Source organism: Diabrotica undecimpunctata, chromosome 5 (assembly GCF_040954645.1).
Source record: "Diabrotica undecimpunctata isolate CICGRU chromosome 5, icDiaUnde3, whole genome shotgun sequence".
Classification (NCBI taxonomy): domain Eukaryota; kingdom Metazoa; phylum Arthropoda; class Insecta; order Coleoptera; family Chrysomelidae; genus Diabrotica; species Diabrotica undecimpunctata.
Window position 1 is genome coordinate 74,270,622 of NC_092807.1, and position 21,904 is coordinate 74,292,525.

Genomic DNA, 21,904 nt, shown 5'->3' on the forward strand with positions numbered 1-21,904 from the left:
TCTACAACTGAACTGTATAAAAGGTCAAACTCAAAAAGAAAAAGTCAAACTAAATAAAAGAACTAGTAAACAAAACTCAATTATTACTGTTGGTTCCGGGGACGATTTTGAAACGGAGGATATAGAAAAAACCAAATACATGAGGTTAAAAGCGCAACTAAATGAGATAAAAAAATGGACACAGAAATCTTAGACAAAGAAGTAGTATAGGTAACGAGAATGTCGATGAATGTCACAGAGAGTCAAAGAGAAAAAGCAGCAAGAGTTCTGGTGAAGAAAATCCCAGAAACCTTGATATCTCATATAAAAATCAAACAACAGAAAATGAAGTTTCTCGTCAAGAGGATGAGACAATGGAAATGGAAAGTGAAAAAGAAGTTACAGATCAAGATGACAATAAGACCGATAAGGGAATATCTGATGAAGAGGACAGTAGAATATTGGATGAAAGTTCAGCTATAGAAGAGGATACAGTTGAAGAAAATATGAAGAATTGCGAAAAAGAAAATGACAATGTTGAAAATGAATACCTAGAACATGAACTAGAGCACACAGGGAAAGAAAATTCCGATGAAGTAAACGATGAAGAAGTAACAACAGCTGATAAAGTAAATACCGCTGATAAAGAAATTACGTATACAGCAGACGACAGCTCGCAGCTGGAGGAGAATACTGAAATAGGGAAAAAATACAGTCAAGATGTGTCAATGGAGCAAAATGGCGATAACAAAGAAGAAGATCTAAGCCAAGACATCGAGAACAATAACTTAAAAGAAACGGAAAAAGAACGGAGCCGAAATAAAGATGAAACCCAATGGAGACATAGACTATGGAGAAACAGACAATGGGGAAAATAGACGCAGATATGATCTATGATGAAAAAAGCTGAAGCGGTATAAAAAAATGGGATTTAGTGGCAATCAAGAGAACATATTTTAGTGGAGGACTCAAGCTGATGAGGAAATATTTAGGACCGTACGTGGTAGTACAAGTTAAGCCAAACGACAGATATTCTTCTTCTTCTTCGCGCGACTAGGATTACTCCTGTTTGTCTGCCTCTTATTCTGTTTCAGTCGTTGTTGACTGTACATTATCTTTCCACCTTTTTGGCGGCCTTCCAACGGGTCTTCTGCTATACGGCTTGTTGTTTTTACAGATGTTCGCTAATCTATCTGGTCCCATTCGGTTTACATGTTCGTTCCTTTTTTTTTTTTTCTTGTTTTTATCTACCTGTTAATATTTTGCATTTTGCTGTCTCTTAATGATATGCCCGCTATTGATCTTAATACTTTCATTTCGATATTGTTGATTTGTTGTTTCGTCTTTCTTGTATCGGTCCTTGTCTCCGATGCATATGTTAGGATTGGTCTTACTGTTGTCTTGTATACTTTCATTTTGCTTTCCGTGGTCAGATATTTGTTTCTCCATATGGTTTATCGGAGGCAACCACTTACTCTTGTCGCTTTTGATGCTTGCCTTGTGGTCTCTGTTCTTATATCCCTGTCACTAGTAATCTCTACTCCTAGGTAATTGAATTTCATTACTTGTTCTACAATTTTGCCGTCTATTTCTACGCGGCGCTTTACTGATCACTATAAATTTAGTTTTTTCTACTGATATTCTCATACTAACTAACTAAGTTTCTTTGCTGTGATATTGAAGGTGTGAAGCTGCCTTTGTAGGTTATCTTCGTTATTAGTATTGCATCATCGGCATAGCATAGTATCGTGATTTAATACGCTTCCATGTGGTATCGCTGTCGTTTTCTTACTTCGTGAATTATTTGATTCATCACCATATTGAATAACAATGGGCTAACTATGCATTCTGTGTCCCCTGTTGGCATTATAACTCTGGTCTTGTTGTTCTTGTTAATTTCATTAATTGTCCTTATTATTTGATGGTCTATTTGTTCAGCTTGTAATAAATTTAAGATGTCATTTCGCTTCACCCCGTCAAAAGCACTTGTATAAATCTACACTAGTTTAAATCTACAAAGCACATGTATGCTGGTTTTCCATATTCAATAGACTTCTCTATTATTTGTCTGATAATAAAAATTGCGTCTATTGTGCTGCGGTTCTTCCGGAAGCCTTGTTGTTCATCTGCCATATTCGCTTTTTCCTCGATTTTATCTTTTATGACTGCCGTTAACAATTTTAATGTACTATTCATCAGAATAATGCCTCTATAATTTTCAGGATTTCTCGAGTCTCCGTTTTTAAGTATCGGTAGCAGGAGACTTTCCTTTCATTCCGCTGGTACTACTCTGGTATTTATTATATCGACGAATAATTTTAGGAGCCATTTGCGTAGTGTTGTTCCTCCATATTTTAGCAGTTCATTGTTTATCTTATCAGGACCAGGTGCTTTTCTGTTTTTTAATTTTTTATTCGTTCTTTTAGCTCTTCTTCTGATATTACTACTCTATCGTGAGTTTCGTTAATAATTATTTCTCTGTTCTCTTCTTCTCCTTCTCCATATAATTTCGTGAAATGCTCAGTCCATTGTTCCTCTGTAGTGTTATCTATGCGTACAAATTCATTAATTTCTGTTTTTTGTCTCCTTATCATCTTCCACACCTTTTTCTGGGATCCATAGAGGTCGTATTCCATATCTTTGGTAAATTTCTCCCAGTGTTCTTTTTTGATGTTATCTATTTATTGGTTTACTCTATTCCTGATTCTCACGTAGTCTTCTCGTGCCTCCGGTTTCTTCACTCCTTTGTATGTTAGGAAAGCTTGTTTCTTTTCATTTGCTAGTGCTTTTACCCTTTCGTCGTACCATGGTGTTTTGTATTCCCGTTTATTTCTGTTAACTTTGCTTTTGAACGACAGATATGAGGTAAAAAATCAGGATGTCATGATGGACCTCAGAGCACATCAACGTGTGCAGAATATACGAAGCCATGGATAGACTCATATGCAGAATCCGAGTCGGATTCTTTACAGGATGGCCGAATGTAGTATATCAAAAGTTTCTTGTACCATTTTATTTATCTGTTACGCCCCTGAATTGCATACCAAAGATAAACACGTATGGTTTGAGACGAAAATGGAAATATTTTAAGTATCCCTTGTCAAATTCTGAAGTTCCATAACTAAAAAGGGCATATGGATACGATGAAACGAAAGATGATGTGTTTTTAGAATAATCTTTAAGACGAATTTACGACTTAATTGACGTGCCGGTCATATAAGAGTTTTTTTAAGACGGAATTATTTCAAATTCATTTTAATTTTACGAACAAGTAACTTTAGTCGAATTATATCACACGAACTTTTACTTCACGTGTCTTAATATATATATATATATATATATATATATATATATATATATATATATATATATATATATATATATATATATATACAGTGTGGAAACCACTTATGGAATAAAATTGTTTATGTCCTTGTTATAGAAAATAATAAAAAACTCTGGGACACGTTAACTTTTAAAAAATTTAAATTAGCGCCATTTAAACATAAATTTAAATGTACAGGGTGATCCACGCAAGTCTGGCATAGTCCATAATCCTTATTTTTAATGAAACATCCTGTATATTTTTATGTTTTTAAAAGATTCTTAACAACCTGATTTCATTGAACTATATCATGTAGGGTCTATAATGAATAATACAAGGTGAAATTTTGAAATTAATAATTTATCACGTGTTATGGTATTATTTTAAATTAGCTAAATACAGACAATACATACACTTCTACTCTAAGTGTCAGTATATTGGAAAAATTTCTGTTTCGTAACCGTGTTAACATTTTTTGTCATGAATAGGTAAAAACTGTCTAGGTAGTCTGCTAATTAAACTAAATCGGTAAATAATGCGGATTATTATCAATCAGTTTTTGGTGTGTTGACATTTTACATTAAAATAATAAATTCCTAATAAGCTTATTTCTTGCAGAAATAAAAATGAAATATTTAACTGAGACCCACCGAATTGAGGTTTTAATAATGATGGGTTACGGAGAGAATTGTAGAAGTCAAGTTGAAGTAGCAAACTTATTTAATCAGAGGTATCCACAGTTGCCTAATACTGCACAAGGTACTGTGTCTAAAATTTATTCACAATTCAGAGAACTTGGACGTGTCAAACCATTAAAAAGAAAACCAAACTTCATTGAAGATGCGGTGAAAGTGGATATTTTGTTGTGTCGCAGAGAATCCAACGTCAAGTTCACGTCAAATTGCACCTCAAAATAATGTGAGTCACACAACTGTCCTAAGGTGTCTCCATGAAGAAAAACTTCGTCCATATAAATTGACTTTTGTGCAGGACCTAACAGAAGACGATCCACATCGTAAAATGGATTTCTGCGAAAGAATGATGGATAAAATTAACACAAATAAAATAGCTCTTGGCACAATTCTTTTTTCTGATGAATCAACATTTATATTAAACGCAGAGGTAAACCGACAAAACTGTATGTAGATATTAGTCAGCTGAGAATCCTCATTAAATGCGTGAGACACATACTCAGAATCCTCAAAAGTTGAATGTTTGGGCAGGTATTATAGGAGATTATATTATTGGTCCTATATTTGTATATGGTAATTTGACTGCGGAAAAATATTTAAGCATGCTAAGAGACGATGTTCTTCCTCAGTTGGCTAACTTACATCCCAATCCAATAGATCCGATCCTACCGCATGAAACTGTCTGGTTCCAGCAGGACGGTGCAACACCCCATTATGCTTTAATGGTGAGAAATTACTTAAATGAAATCTTCTTCAATAAATGGATTGGACGAAGGGGTACTATTGAGGGGCCAGCTAGGTCGCCAGATCTTACGCCTTTAGATTTTTTCTGTGGGGTTATCTTAAGAACAAAGTATATGCAACACAACCAACTAGCATTGAATACTTCAAAGAATGGATAACTACAGAAATACGGAATATTTCACGTCAAACTTTAAACAAAGTTCGGGACGAGTTTTATAGGAGACTGTGTTATTGCCAACAACAAGGTGGAGAACATTTTAAGCATTTATTTTAATGTAATCCAATCAATTACCTAGGGTATTCTATGAATTAATTGTCTTGAAGAAAATTATACTTAATTTCAAAATTTCACCTTGTATTATTCATAATAGATCCTACATGATATAGTTCGTTGCGATCAGGTTGTTAAGGAGCTTTTTAAAAACATAAAAATATACAGGGTGTTTCATTTAAAACATTATCGCTACATTATGCTTTTACCATCAATTTAGCATCGTCTTGCAAAGTAGCATCTGTATATCGACGCTACTCTACAAGAACTTAATAACTTTTTTCCTGTACTTGTTACAAGAATTTTAACCATCTCATTGATTAAAGTGTTGATACCGTGTTGATATTTTAAAATATCCGCTTTCTCTTTTTATCCCTTACTGAGTTATACAAGTTTATTCCAGAAAATGTTTGAGTCTAAAATGATGGTACAGTGAAAATATTATATATATTTAGTTCAGGGTTTTACCGTTTACTCGCTGCCATTATATACATGAAAATGTATATCCCACTTTCATTATCAATCATTTTAGCATCAGAAATTTGGCATCGCTGTTGAATATAGTATTACCCACATTGAAATAGTAAATTTAAGAATATATATATATATATATATATATATATATATATATATATATATATATATATATATATATATATTCTTTTCATCCACAAATCATTCTGGCATCATGGTTGGTTAAAAGTAACGGGTTATGATATATTGCAACTACCTATTGTATCTTCGCTCCAATTGGTCCAGTCGCAACGTACAGCCCCTCAAATGAAAGGATTTAACCAATAAAATACAATAAGACAGAAAAATCAAATATAGCAGCATGTCAAAAAGACCTTAATTATATATCTTCGTTTATATAAGTCCAATCGTGACGTACAGTATCTCAAATGACAGGATTTAACGAATTGAAAACAATGAAATAAAAAAATTAAATACAGCAACATGTCAAAAGGGCTGTAGTCACGTATCTTCGGTCCTATTAGTCCGATCGTGACGTATAGTACCTCTAATGATAGGATTTAACATAGAGAATACAATGGGATACAAAAATCAAATACAGAACAATGTCAAAAGGGCCTTAGTTGTGTATCTTTAGTTCTATTAGTCCAATCATGACGGGCAGTACCTCAAATGAAAAACAAATAAAATACAATGAGGTATAAAAATTAAATAAAGTAGCATGTCAAAATGGCCTTAGTTATGTATCTTCGGTCCTATTAGTCCAATCGTGACGTACGATACCTCAAATGATAGAATTTAACTAATAGAATATAATGAAATAGAAATCAAATACAGCAAAATGTTAAAAGGGCCTTAGTTACGTATCTTCGTTTTTAGTAGCCCAATCGTGACGTACATTACCTCAAATGATAGGATTTAACCAATCGAATACAATAAGATAGAAAAATAAAATACATCAGCTTATCAAAAGGGCCTTAGTTATGTATCTGCGGTCCTATTAGTCCAATCGTGACGTTTCGTACCTCAAATGATAGAATTAAACTAATAGAATACAATGAGATACAAAAATTAAATAGAGTAGCCTGGCAAAAGGGCCTTAGTTATGTATCTTCGATCCTATTAGTCCAATCGTGACGTACAGTACCTCAATTGGTAACATTTAACCAATAGAATACTACGACGTAGAAATCAAATACATCAATACGTCAAAAGGACCTTAGGTATATATATTTGCTTCTATATATGTTATGTCAAAAGAGCCTTAGTTGCGTATCTCCGGTCCTATAGGTCTAATCAGGATATATGGAGCCTAAAATGATAGGATTTAACGAAGATAATACGATAGTGGAGAGAAATTCAACATGGCTGCATCTAATAACACCTTAAACTGGCAGCAATAAAACGAATTTACGCACAGAGGTATATGGCATATTACTTGACAGGATTTAGCGAATACCATACGATTACGTCATACATCTCTTTGCATACGTCCACTTTTAGTTAACTACTTAGTATGTATTCAGTACTTAGCTTTACGGTGTTGAGGCATGGACTCTTAAACAGAAGAATGTTACAAATCTTGAAAGCTTTGAGATGTGGTGCTACTGCCGTATACTAAAAATAAGTTGAGTGGATAAGATTACAAATGAAGGGGTAATACGTAGAATACATAACGATCCAGAAGTTATACTGAATATAAAAAAGAGAAAACTTAAACACTTTGGCCACCTGATGAGTTAGTGATGAGTGAATTATTCAAACCAGCAGTAAATAAAATTAGAATCGCCCTAATGATATCCAATCTCCGATAGGAGAGGCACTCAAAGAAGAAAATATGAAAGACTCGAAAAATCTCCAACGTTCACTGTTGAAACATATTCCTTCCGTTCACTGTACACATTTACTGCTCCTTGACGCTGTGACGAGAATAAGATAGGATTTAACAAATAGAATGACAGAAAACTAAACAAGACAGTGTGTCAAACGTGGAATGCGTCGTAGAACGTGAAATAGCGTAAAATTATATGATGGCCATAGACGTTTCTTTAATACCCAGCAAACGACTCGCTTTGTAAAGTTACATAGGCGGGATCTGTGCGAGAAAAAGTCGATCATTCGTTTTATAATCCAAAGGGGACCATAAAATATTCAACGTTAAAATGTGACATAATGTAACGTTATGACAAATCTTTTTTCTCCCGCACGGGTGCATGCCTGTGTACCTATCATCGAGCAATAAGACAAAAGAGGGAATCTAATCGTTATGAAAAGGCGACCAAAAAAGTGGCCTCTGATGGCGGACATATCCGGAAATGGGAATGCGCCAAATTTAAATTTTCCGACACTTATTAACAGTAGCTATAAAATAGTTTTCAGAATGTGTCTTAGACGAGAAAATTTTAATTAAATATTAACGATAACAGTCTAAAATGTGAAAGAATTGTTAAAAAACTTCAATATAAATAAGATTTCATGTGACAGTTGGGACAAATAATAACATAACCCAACTAAATTTGATTTCTTAAACCAGGAAAGTCTCTCTTTCCTTGTTTAATGTGGCCTCTCAAGATGGCACTTCCTGTCTAACAATATTTTTGCCCCCACTACCTTTACATTCCCTCTTTTGTCTTTTTGCTCGATGGTACCTATACAAGGGGAGTCGTGCATAACCTTTAATTTGATCGTAATACATAACTGCAACAACAAGTATGTTGATGGTTTGGGTTAGTATATACAGTGCATTCCGTACGTTTTTTAAACATGATTAGGAAATTGTTGACTGGAGGCTATTAAAGAAGTTCTTAAAATTTTTGCGGGTCACCCCCTTTTCTGTAAATGGAGTGAATATTGTTATCCGTTTAATTTTTTCCCCAGTTGAATAATTCCTGCTGGTATTTGGTCTAAGCTTACTTCTTTTCCCCATTTAAGCTGTTTCATAGCTAATTCTACTTCCTCTTTATAGTACCCTGTTCACCTGTTTTGGTAATTTCGGACTATTTCATCTCTTATAACATAAAACAGTTGTTTCAGATATCTTTATCGCGTTTCCTTTTTTTATGGATGAATATGCTGCCGTTTTCATCTTTTACTATTTCATATGGAGCTACACGATTAACAATTCCAAATCAAGAAAACACAAGTAACACTCCGAATTATATTATACTAATAGTCAAAAAATGAAGAGTAAGAGTTAGGTGACCAAGAAGCCGAAATCCGAATGACGAACACAAATATAATCGACTAGTCATGGCTTAATTAGACACCTAAGATCAGATAACGTCGCAAGAAAGACAAAATGCCAAATATATAAAACCCTAATAAGACCGGTACTCACATATGGCTCAGAAACCTGGACACTCACTAAAAGAGAGGAAACGTTGTTAGCCACCTTCGAAAGAAAAATCTTGCGACACATATATAAGGGCACAAAAGAAAACGGAATATGGCGAAGACGATACAACTCTAAACTATACAAAATATACCAGGATCCGGATATTATAACATTCATTAAAATAGGACGTCTGTGTTGGATAGGACATGTAGAAAGAATGGAAGAAGGCGAAATACCAAACAAAATATTCAAACAGATGCCAGTAGGAAAAAGAACAAGAGGAAGACCGAAACTGAGATACTTAGAACAAATAGAAAATGATATAACAACCTTAAAAATAAAAAACTGGAGAAAAAAAAGCACGAAACAGATCAGAACGGAGAAGAATCCTGGAACAGGCCAAGACCCAAAAAGGGTTGTCGAGCCAGTGATGATGATGATGATGATGAATCAGACAATTAAGATCAGCGCTACATGACGCACGCAATGCCACATTTGAACACTACATTAGTACATTGTCTAAAGAAGATCATTCAGTATGGATACCAACAAAAACACTTAAAGAGACCTGAACAACACAACCCACAAATTAAGAAAGATGACGTTAGTTGAGGAAGATCAGACCAGGAAAAAATGTCAACATTTTTAGAATACCAGATAATAATAATCAAGCAATACAACACTGAAAACTTTTGTTTTTAACTGTACGCCCGTCGTGAATAACATACCATTTTTTAAATAACACTTAATATTGCACTTTTTTAGTGTATTTATTTCATGTTTCAAGATAATTCTTTTAGGAATATATTTATTTATAACATAGGGTCTTATGGTCTTATTACGGCTTTCAGATTATACGACATAAATGTATCTTGTACCGCACTGCTAATTAAGAATTATGTTTGTAATGCGATAAGAGGTCCGGATATACGAGATACCAGTGACTCATGCCGCACTGATAAAAAGCCAACAGGAATCTGCATTTCTATAAAAAAAATAGATTAATTTGTTTTGTGTATTAATTTAGTTTAGGTCGAACAAGAATTGCAGTAAAAGATTTTTCTAAATATAGAGTGTAAACCATATTTGCAATGCTTTATGAAAGAGAACCAGTTTATAATATTCCGGACGACGTAATAACACCTTATTTTAGAATATTGGTCGATGAATTGAAATCATTGTTCAAGAAACGAATTATTCATGTGCAGATGTTTTACTCTAAACACATGTAAAACTAAAATCTCTATTAAAAAAGTTGCAACCAGTTACTCTCGATGAAATTTAATCCCATTATTGATTTTACGAGTGATAAAATGGGTCGACAAAAGACCAGTTTTAATCCTTGCAACATTTAAACATAATAGTTGTATCTTGGTTTAATCAAATAAAAAGAAAAATTATACACAAGTACTAAGACCACAAATTATTCTCGATTATAACTTGGTGAAAAAGAGTGTTGATTTTAGTGATCAAGTGGCTTCTTACCAAAGCCCAATACGCAAAATTCTGAAGTGGTACCGGAAAGTGGCAATGGAATTAATATTTAATACCGCAGTAGTCAATGCTTAGTTGCTAAATAATAGAAAACGTAAAAAAAAGCGACAACCTATCCTTGAGTTCAGACTGGAGTTCGCGAAGGCATTTACAAATAAAGAAATGTTGTATCCCTCACGACCAGTTACACCCAAAAATACCATCTAAGGCAAAGCGATGTAGATAATACAAAGAGAAGAAAGTGTACAAGATGTTACAAAGTTTTAAGAAAAAGCATGACTAGTAGAAAGGCCGATAGAAAAGTTAAAAAAGTTAAAACATACTCTGAAGAATGTGATGGCAAAACTGAAATATATCTAGTGTGCTCCAATGAAGCACATTAAAAAACAATTTTACTTATACAGGAACTATTATTGAGTAAAAACGTATTGTGCCTCAAGTGGCCTTATAGTATTGGAAGTCGTAAGTTGATAGTTTCCAGTAGAACGTTTTTATTGTTAATTACCTCCGTAAAAGTGAGTTATAGTATTTATAAAGAAATGGATGTAAATAATATGCCTTCGACATCTAAAAAAGGTAGATGTGAACATAAACGTAGATTGACCACTGCTGAATTACAATCATTGTTAGAAGCATCGGGCGAGGACGATGTAGATTAAATGAATGGTGGAAGTGACTGACGAAATACTTGCACAAAGTCGTTCAGAAAAATCGAGGATTGTGTTTTGGAAAGAGACAACACAAACAGAATTTAAGACTTTTCTCGAGCTTATGTTCCATATGGGGACAATTAAAATGAACCGTCTGCATGACTACTGGAAAAGTATAGGTAACTTCTCTAATAGTGTTGACTTGACTAGACAATTGTTCATAGCCCATATGAAGAAATATCCGAATCCTCACTTGTCAAAGAAACTAAAAAAACGTTAAGTGGTCTAAAAACTAAAAAGTCCATTATTCAAACTGGTTTTTAATAAAAAATTTAATAATATGTTAAAAGTTTTTTTAATATACCCTAAAACTGAAAGCGCAACGAATCGATTGCAAGTTACAAAATACTTATAGAATCATACGAGTTTGGACAAGTACAGTTGTTTAAATAATCGCTTTCTGTGATAAACAAATTGAATAAATTGTAAAATATTTTTTGATCTGCTTGATATTTAGCACACTTTAATAACTCATTAATTGCCATGATTTCAAGTAGCTATATTATCTGTCGTTAGTCAAAAAACAAAGTTATTAACATTTATAAATTACTACAAACATATAATATCTTAGAGTTTATGGTTTTTTGGAATTATCTCAATTATTTATGTATTTAAATTTGCTATTTCTCTACATAGAAAACTTTTTATGGTCTACAACTTTTATTTAAATTATTTTTCTTTAGAATGTATAGAAAACGTTTTATAAGCAAATTTTTTTTTTGTCTTTTAAGATTGTTTAAAAAAACAAAGCAAAATCAACTGTACGTCTTTACGAATTTTTCGTCGGCTACTCCTCATACTATTTAGAATTTAAATTTCTGTAAGATTTTTTAAAACTATTTAGCGAGTTTCCGTGAACTACTTTCTTATGGCATGGTCAAAGTCAAATATTATTTTTTTATGTGATTATGCCACAATTATTGGTCGATATTGAGATGAAAATTACATTTTTAATTAACTAATATTTAACGATACGATTTCCAATATTTAACCTTGTTTATTGTACAAATTATGTAAAAATGTGTATACACATTTTGTACAAAAAACGTTTTTTGAGAACGATTTCCTGAATGGAAATCAAAATGTTAAACATTAAATAATTAAAAATGTGATTCTCATCCCAATCACAACCAATATTTTTAACCTAATCCCATAAAAATCTAATATTTATCTTAAACTATTCACTGATAGGTTCGATTAAACAGCTTGGAAATTGAAATATGTAAAATATTCCTCTACACAACTCTGGGAAAAAATATCTAAATTGAATCAATATAACCACTGAACGTTGATATAAAAAAACTAGTTGGTTGACCCCAGCCGGTCGGCAGGTAGTTTCAATGTCTTCATTTGAACTTGACCCACACCGATCGATATTTTTATGTTTTCAAATATTATTTAAGTATTAACACTGGCAACATTTATTGGCTTTAAAATGATACCAAATACAGTAATTTTACCTCCCAATGTTAAAATGATGGTTTGATGTAAAAAACTTAATTTATAAAAAAATCGGATTATTGAAAAACCGAAAACGGTGACAAGCCTACAAAGGTGCACTAAACGAACATACACGACTTATAAATAGAAAATGATAGCATTTCTTGGTGATGCTAAATTACTGCAACGTGAAAAGAGCTTAAAACGATAGCGGGATGTATATATATATATATATATATATATATATATATATATATATATATATATATATAAACCTAGAGCTAAGATTATTACTATTTCAGAAATTAATAATAAACTCGACAGTCTTCTTCCGAAGCCCCCAGACACTATTACACTGATCACTAGTCAATGCATTACCGGTGCTGGTCATTTATACCGTCAATGGTGACATGGCTTGGGTGGGGGCCAGCGTGGGGATTGGCGCGAACATTTCTGACAGTAGGATTTTGATTGACGGGTCGAGCGGACGGTATTTTCTTTATGAGAGGTCTCCAAGACGAAGGTAACCGTATGCCGTCATCTCTTTTATTGAGATAATTTGGCTTATTTCAATTTATATGGCTTCTCGGATAATTCTTGGTTTATAGAAGCAGATAAGGGCTATGGTTCTGGAATTTTGAAAATCATTTTTGTATCCTGTATGAAGATTGTGTTGATCTACTCAAATTGAGTCGGAATTGCGAACAGAAATCGAATATTCATAAATCCTATTTTGGATTCTACGATTTGTCTGGCCTATATACGATCGGGGGCAGTCTGCACAAGGAATTTTGTAATAAACTCCATGTTGTTCATTTAGAATGTAGTCTTTGATTGATCGGACAAGAAATGAAAGTTTTTGTTGGGGGGTAAAACGTTTTTAATATCTGGTCATCTGTTCATTCTTTCAATGTACATCCTATCTTATGTGACAGTTTCGACTGTATCAACACACAGACAGCCCTAAACACTTTTGAATGTAAGACTGAAACTTAAAAGCGAAAATTTACGCATCTAATTGCCGAACAAATTCCAAAAACAATAAAGTTGGAACCCACCACAGTGGTTCATAGCTTTTCTAATACTACTATTTCGACCATTGGCACTCAAGTTTTAGCAAAAGGTTTTAATTACTCTGTTACCCCAAGTCACATTCCAATTGAGACAATAATCTGTCAAACTGAAGAAGCCATCTCCAGTTTACCTTCAGAAGATGCTGAAATAACTAGACAAGACATCGCTAGAGTTCTTGGAAACTCGAAGCCTCCTACTCCGAACATTAGCCGATCCGAGAAAAAAGATAGAAAGCCCTGACAGAACTTCAGTCAAATCCAAATCTAGTCATTCTTCCCGCCGATAAAGGCAATGCCATCCTAAACTCTTCTTCTTATATTAATAAACTCTTAAATCTCATTAATACTAAAAACTACTGACCAATTTATAATAACCCAACAACCTATCGGGAGAAAACAACAAAAGCCATTATCAATAAAACATCTCTTCCTTTTGACATAAAATAATCTCTAATTTCTCGGGAAAAGTCTTCCAGAACACCTCGAATATATGGCCTACCCAAAATTCACAAACCCGATATTCCTCCACGTCCCATTGTCAGTGCCTACACAACCATTGGCCAAGTATTTGGCCAAAACCCTACAACTTTTCGCCGAAAATGCTTCATCCTTGGTCAAAAACTCTTTTCATTTCATCGAACTTCTTAAACAATACCCTATATCACCGTCAGACATACTAGTAAGTTTCGATATTGTCTCACTCTTTACAAACATTCCTATAGACGAAACTCTAAACATTCTGAAAACTAAATACAGTATCCAACAAGACCACTTATCTTTCATTAAACATTGTATGTACAACACCTCTTTTATCTTCCAAAATCAGTTCTACAGACAAATAAATGGTGCCCCAATGGGCTCCTCCATATCTCCAATAATTGCGAATATCTTTATGGAAGACTTCGAGACCTGAGAACAAGTCACATCAATGCTCAAACCCACATATTGGCTACGATATGTTGACGATACATTCGTCATTTAGCTCCATGGCAGGGATGCTTTGGTGTCTTTTCAAACCCATCTGAATGGTATACCTCCTAGTATCCAGTTCACGATGGAGATGACAACTGATTCATCCCTACTGTTTCTCGACGTTATCATAAAGAAAAACCAATCCCAAGGTTTTCATTACTCTATTTATCGAAAACCCACACATACCAATCGTTACTAGCATGCCAACTCTCATCATCCACCTTCACAAATTAATTCAGTCATTAATACCCTTGTCTCCAGATCAATACGCAAAGTAGACCCGCTGAGCTTTCTTGTTTAAAACAAGCCCTCAGCCAAAACGGTTACCGCGAAAATCACATCAATAGTAGCATCCACAAAAATCAATCTCCCACTCAATCTCAATCCAAAGACTAAGACCCTCATCATACGAAAGCTTTTCTTCCTTACATCAAAGGTGTCACTGACAAAATCGACAAAATTATTAAATCAAAAGGAATAAAAATAATATTTACCTCCCAACAAAAACTTTCATCTCTTGTCCGATCAATCAAAGACAAGATTCAAATGAATAACACGGAATTTATGAAATTCCTTGTGCAGACCGCCCCCGATCCTATATAGGCCAAACAAATCGTAGAATCCAAAATAGGATCTATGAACATGCCATTTCTGTTCGCAATTCAGACTCAATTTCAGCTCTAGGTCAACACCATCTTCATACAGGTCACAAAATTGATTTTGAAAACTCCAGAACAATAGCCCGCATCCTCTTCTAGAAACCAAGAATTATCCGAGAAGCCATGGAAATTGAAAAAAATGCCAAATTGTCCCAATAAAAGACATGGCGGTATACTGTTACCTTCGACATGGAGTCCTCTTATAAAGAAAATATCGTCTCATTCATCCTCAAATCAAAATCTAAAAGTGAGAAATTTTCGCGCCAACTCCCGCACCAATCCCCACGCTAACCCACACGCCAACCTCCACCCAGGCCACGTCAATATCGACGGTATATATGAACCGTCCCTTATTCCCAGTAGTAGTGAAGTGAATATTGATCAGTATAGTAGTGTCTTGGGGCTCCGGAGACTGAGACCTTGGAAGCCCTGGAGAAGACATCAGAGAGGATGTCGAAAGCTCGGCGAAATAAAAATCAACGCGGGAGACTAGTAACAGATAAATGTGATGTATGTCAAAATACTAAATTTGAATAGAGTGTAAGCAGTTCCAAAAATTAAATAATACTGGAAGTTAAGTTAAATTTAATATCAGAGGAACATATTTAAATGTAAACATGTTCCCGGTAAGAGTAATCCTTTCTATTTAAACAATGATCTAAGTTTTAACCATTCAGTGTCTTTTCATCTTCTTTTAGGTCCCCCTATGCATAGCCCTATAGGTAATATGGGACCAATGCCAGGTCACGGTTCTGGTAATGCCAGTCCAATGGGTCATGCTGGGCCAATCAATGGTGGGGGAATTAATAATCCCATGAATGGTCCACCAATGGGTGGACCACAAATGTCACATGGATCTCACGGCCCACATGGTGGCCCAGGTCCTGGCCCAGTGATGAATTTAAATTCTGCGAATGGACCACCTGTTGGTAAGTTTCTTTGTAATATTTAGTCATTAACTAGTTAAATTTTTACCTTACTAAGATTGTAAAATGTATAATAATTATATAGTCTACATGTAATCTGTCCGACCCCAACTATTTTCTAAGTCAGAAAACATCACTTATGATATTCTTGGATTTTGGACCACATTTTTGCTTCACTGAATAATTCCACGGTAAGATGTTTTACCAACATCGGTGATTTAACATTCGAGAATATTCAAAATTATGATTTTAATTTACTCCTTTAAAAGGGGTTGTTCGGACCTTTCCACACTGCGACCCGGCAGATCTTTTGTGTATATCATATATATACGTGTTCAACAGATCTAGGTTTCTATCCGTTTCGGAGAAACATTTATTACTTTTTCAGGTTGTAAAAAGACCTGTTCCAGGTATATATGGCGTTGAACCAGAAGTCACAGACATTTTCGCATAATTGCATGTTGCTCTGTTCACTTTACAGAAATGATATCTTATTGAGCAGTCTCCAGCGAGAACGTTCGCTTCTGGTTAATTGTTAAAAAAGTTGACGTTGACGTTTACGTAAAACAATTAGAGGATTGAAAAAGGTCGACTTTTTGACAAGTAACCAGAGGCGAAGGTTTTAATATGTACTAATTAAATGCGAAACTACAATTTTAGTATTTATTTAATTTATTCATCAAAATGAGCTTCAACTCAAATAAAATTAGTATGGTTTCAAACGAGGTATCACTTGCCAGAACGTCGTATTTAAAATTATCTGCCACAGTGGCGACATCTGTCACTATTACGTCACTTGTTATGACTAATTAAGAAGCCTACGTCTGTTTATTACCTCCCCGCAAATTTCATTATTATAAGTAAATATAACCGTTCAAAAGATTGATGAGGGGGGAACGGACTTTTGACTAGCACTGTATATATGTATATTACGGTCCTGGGAGTTGGACCTGGAGGTGCTCCTAGTGTCCACCATTTCTCCTTGAGAGATTCTCGGTGCTTGAAGAGGTATTGACGAGTGTATGACTACAAACTTCTTCTTCTTTTTCTTCTTCCCTGCTTTTGGTGGTCTGGACACAGCGTAACTCTACCAAGTTGCTTAGACAGTTTGTCACCAGAAGGATACATCAGTTAGGGGTCCCTCTGGATACTGGATAGGGTCCTAATACGCCAAAAGAGACCCTCTCCCATGGATTGTTGGGTTCTTTTGGTATGACCGGGTTTGCTGGTTGTTTGACTGCTGCTTTGGTTGTAGCGCAGGTGAGGCCGGATCTGACGTAGCTCCGGACATCTTTTGATAGCGTGGGTCAGTAATATATGTGTTTGATAGCCCGGATGGTCTCGTCCTGCCCTGGATGATTTGCTTCGTCTGAATCGTGATAGGTCTTTAGCACTTCCGTCCGAAGAGATGTTGGTACGATCAATGTTTTTTCGTCTTGATTGGGTTTGTAGTACGCAGCGTCGTCTACAACGATAAATTCTCGGACATCTTCCTCGACCTCGCTCTTTGGACCTATTTCCATTATCTCGTGCCATTGTCTGCGAAAGCGTCTCATCCCGTGGTGGATTAGGTGGCTTCGTCGGATTTTGTCCTGGAGTGGCAGGTTGATGAGGTTGTCGTAAGATCGGATTGTTTTCCCCTTCTTCCACGTCTTCTAGCATACATAGAAGGGGAAACTCATTGTCGATTGGATCTGTGGTTTGGGTTGGCCAGCTTAAGCGGTTCACTTCTTCGTTTGCGTCTTCGTTTTCCTCTTCCCTCTTGTCGGACGTATTTCTTGAGATATGGTCTGGGAGTTCATTTTCTTTGCCTGGTATGTGGTGTATGGTGAAATTGAACTCTTGGAGAAGTAAAACCCATCTTGGGAGTTTCGCCTTGTAATCCTTGAATCTGTTGAGCCACAGGAGGGCTTGGCTGCCCGTGTAGAGGATGAAGTGTTGGTCTTGCAGGAATTGTTTGAACTTTTTGAGGGCCTATACTAGTGCGAGACATTCTTTTTCAATAATGTCGTATCGCTTCTCTGCTGGCTTTAGTTTGGTGGAAGCATAGGCGATGACTTCTTTGTTGTCTGGAGACTGATTGGTCCGGAAGCGTCTGGTCTATGTAGGTGCAACTGTCCTTCGATGTTCTTCTTGATTTGGTTGAAGGAGTTTTCTGCTGCTTGGGTCTATTTCATCCGTCTTTTATTGTCTACTGTGAGATCGGTGAGTGTGTAACTATCTCAGTAAATCAGATTTTCGATTTTAGAGAATTAATTCTCCTCAACCAAGAAACGCGTTTCTTTCCTACACCTCTACGGCCCTCTATTTTGCCTTTAAGTATCAGTTGTAATATTTTATATCGACTTCCCCTTATTATATGTCTCAGATAAGACATTTTTCGATGTTTAACAGTCTTTAGCAGTTTTCTATCTTTTTTGACGCTCCTTAGTACTTCTTCATTAGTTTTCCTTGCTGTCCAAGGTCAGCATATCTTCAGCATTCGTCTATGAACCCACATTTACAATGCTTTAATTTTGTTCATGATCGATTCTTTTAGCGTCAACACTTCTGCACTATACAAACGTATGGACCAGACATAACACTTAACCATTCTTTGTCTGATATCTGATAACTGCTAAAATTACCTGCTTATTTGTTGAGTTTCTGAATGTGACTGTCTTCTGTCTTTGATTTTTAATTTGTTGAATTGGTACTAAACAAAGTATACAGACAATAAAGAGTTAAAAGATGGTAAGGTTAATGAGATACGTAGAATCCGTGCGCTTAAAAGTGAACCAAACTACTGTGGCGAGAAGTCGCCCCACCTGGTACAGGTCGTTTTAAAATTCACCCGGTATTAGGAAGGTTAACTAAGGAGTTTTTTTAACGAGTACTTACCGTTGTAAACGTTAAGCACGATGTGCTTTGCATAGTGTTTGAGATGAATATAACCAGAACGTTTTTAGGTTCAGACTCGTCTTCACTTCCTGAAATAGTGGCAGGAATGTGCAGGACATCGTCACTAATCATTTCTATATCACTCATATTTATAGTTATTACACTGACTTCTGTTCTAAATGAACGACAAAAGAAAAATGAAGTTCTTTTCAAATAAACTTTCTTCTCACAAAAGCCCATTTAGTGATAATTTGATATTAAGTAAACATGATCCTTTTACCTGAATAAAATTCCAAGAAATGTTCTAATCTCTTATAAACACTGGCTTTACGTACCTAGAATTGTAATTCTGAATTCCAAGTACAAATGCAATTAACTGGTTAAATTTAAATAGGTACACAAAATTATGCTTAAAATTTTATTTACCAATCGTTAACAACTCAAAATTGAAATACGTACTGGCTACACCTACTTTGTATCATTTAGTAAAGTACCGTTAAACTTTGGATATAATTTAAAATTGAACCTAAATATCGGCCCAGTCTCTTAATCTGGGGAATTCCATCCGATTTATCTTGCAATGGATAGTATGTTATTAGATGTTAACCAGGTAACACCTTTTATAATTGCAAAAAGCTCGGCAGTATAAATGCTACAAACAAGTGGTAATTTATATATCAATGATTGGTTTGTATTTTGGATAAATACAACACAACCAACACCTTCCTTCGTCTTAGATCCATCTGTAAATATAAGAGTTTTGTTATAGAAATCACCTAGTAAGGATTTTAGTAGAGTGTGATTTATTTGATGAGATTCAGTATACTTGAGAAGTATAATTCTGTTTGTTTTTATTAAAGATGTAAAAGGTATGGTGTACATGTATTGTAATTTGCTACTAAAAAACAAATTTTGGACACCATTGGTCTCAGTAAATGCTTCCGCGAGAGGGGGAGAATTTTTTAGTTCTTAATACTGGTTTGTTAAGTCTTCTTTTACAATATGACTTAATGTGTTGATCATGTTTGACTCCCGAGCTTTTAGTTTTAACAAATATTTTTGCGATAATAACTGACGGCGTAAATCCAAAGGAACTTCATTACATTCTGCCAGTATTCTAAGACATTTATATTGAACTCTATCAATTTTTTTAAGTTGGTATTATTCGAAGATCCGTATAAACAACATTCGTAGTCAATGATGGATCGTATCAATGATTGGTATTTATTATAGTAAATTAAAACCTTCGGTCAGATAGCCAAGCGGGTCAGGCGGCCGATTCTCATTTTCTTCACTGTCGAATGGTTCAGTGGATGTGGGTTTAAGCTCCGGCTCGGTGTACAGAAAAATAAAAAAGGCTAACGCAGCAGTTTAAAATTCTAAAACGAATCCGCGGCTTAGACTAGAATATGCTGGTGTCTGATCGGCCTATGGTGGAGCAGTACGGCAAGAGATAAGGACTTGTGGCTCGGTGGTACTCCTCCATAGATCCCTACTGGAAGGGCGTGGCGCCTAAATACCGGTATATATATATATATATATATATATATATATATATATATATATATATATATATATATATATATTGTGATGATGTATTGTTTGTGAATGATGTTTTAATGAGCAATGAGTGTTTTTTAATAATATATATAGGGTTTTTATCGCGGTTCTCAAAGAATTAGTTTGTAAGCACTTTTTGAAATTATCTAGATTATATCTATTATGAAACACACATATATATATTTAACATAGCCAATGTAAATTTAAAATAAACTATCTTTAAATTGAAATTCTTATGAAACTTAATTAAATTATATAGACAATGTAAATTTTAAACAAACTATCTTTAAAATTGAAATTGTTATGACACTAACTAAATTATATTAACAAAATTTTGTACCTTTCTGTCACTGAATGCCTAAATGAACTGTTCTCCACTATATAGATTTTAATCACCACTCAATGTCTTCGTTCTCAGCCTCGGTTATCCTTGTTTTTGTGAAATTCCTTTTTCCAATTATCAGCTTCCACCAATTTAAAATATTTTCTTCTTAATAGCATTTATATTTATTCTTCTTTTTAATATACCAATATCCAATCACCAAATACACTCGCGATCATAAAATCCGGGTCACCTTGAAAATCACCGATATTTCATTTTTAACAAGCTTTATCGTAAATAATAAGAACACAAATACAAACTAATGCATGTTTCTGAGAATTGTTGCGGTTTCCTTTGTAACAAAGAATTCCAATAGTACCAATTTCGCGGTAAAGTACACACTTCCCAAAATGAACGCTACCTGTAGCGGAAACTCCGCTTGTTTTAAATGTCTCGTTTGTGCTTCGACTTTCTGTTCAAATGCAACGGACAAACGTTTATTATTGCCACCATTAGTGTTTATTAGTATCATTATTAGTGTTTATTTTTTGACCAAAATGCCTTTGACTGTTGAAACGGCACAAATTGTTGCACTTATGGAAGACCTCAACGGCAAGTCGCAAGAACTGTTGGCGTAAGCCTTTCTACGGTTCAACGAGTGCTTCAACGCTTTCAGTAGGCAAGTTTGCTAACCAGGCGACCTGGCTCTGGACAAAGAACAACGACCACGGTACTAGATGACCGTTTCCTTGTGTTTCAGTCTTTACGAAACCGGACCTCAACAGCGGTTATGCATCAAAATCGTCTAGAGAAAGTACGAAATTGCAATTTTAGTGTTGCAACAGCCAGAAGAAGACTTCGTTCTTCTTGACTATCTTCTCGGGTAATGGCTAGAGGACCGCCACGTCGCCGGGTGCCTCGAGTTGCACGACTAGCTTTTACTCGACAATACGCGCGTTGGGGAATTAACGATTGTAGCAAAGTGTTATTCTCAGATGAATCCCGTTTCTACCTAACTGGATCCGATGGACGTGTAAGAGTTTGGAGGA

General features: G+C 34.9%; 1 protein-coding gene across 1 annotated transcript in view; it reads left to right on the forward strand.

The window, feature by feature from the left end:
• Nucleotides 1-21,904, forward strand: part of LOC140441389 (uncharacterized) — a 427,170-nt gene that overhangs the window by 133,829 nt on the left and 271,437 nt on the right. The window contains exon 3 of the mRNA XM_072532097.1: nt 15,866-16,096. Within this exon, the coding sequence (XP_072388198.1) occupies nt 15,866-16,096 (231 nt within the window). The remainder of the gene's footprint in view (nt 1-15,865; nt 16,097-21,904) is intronic.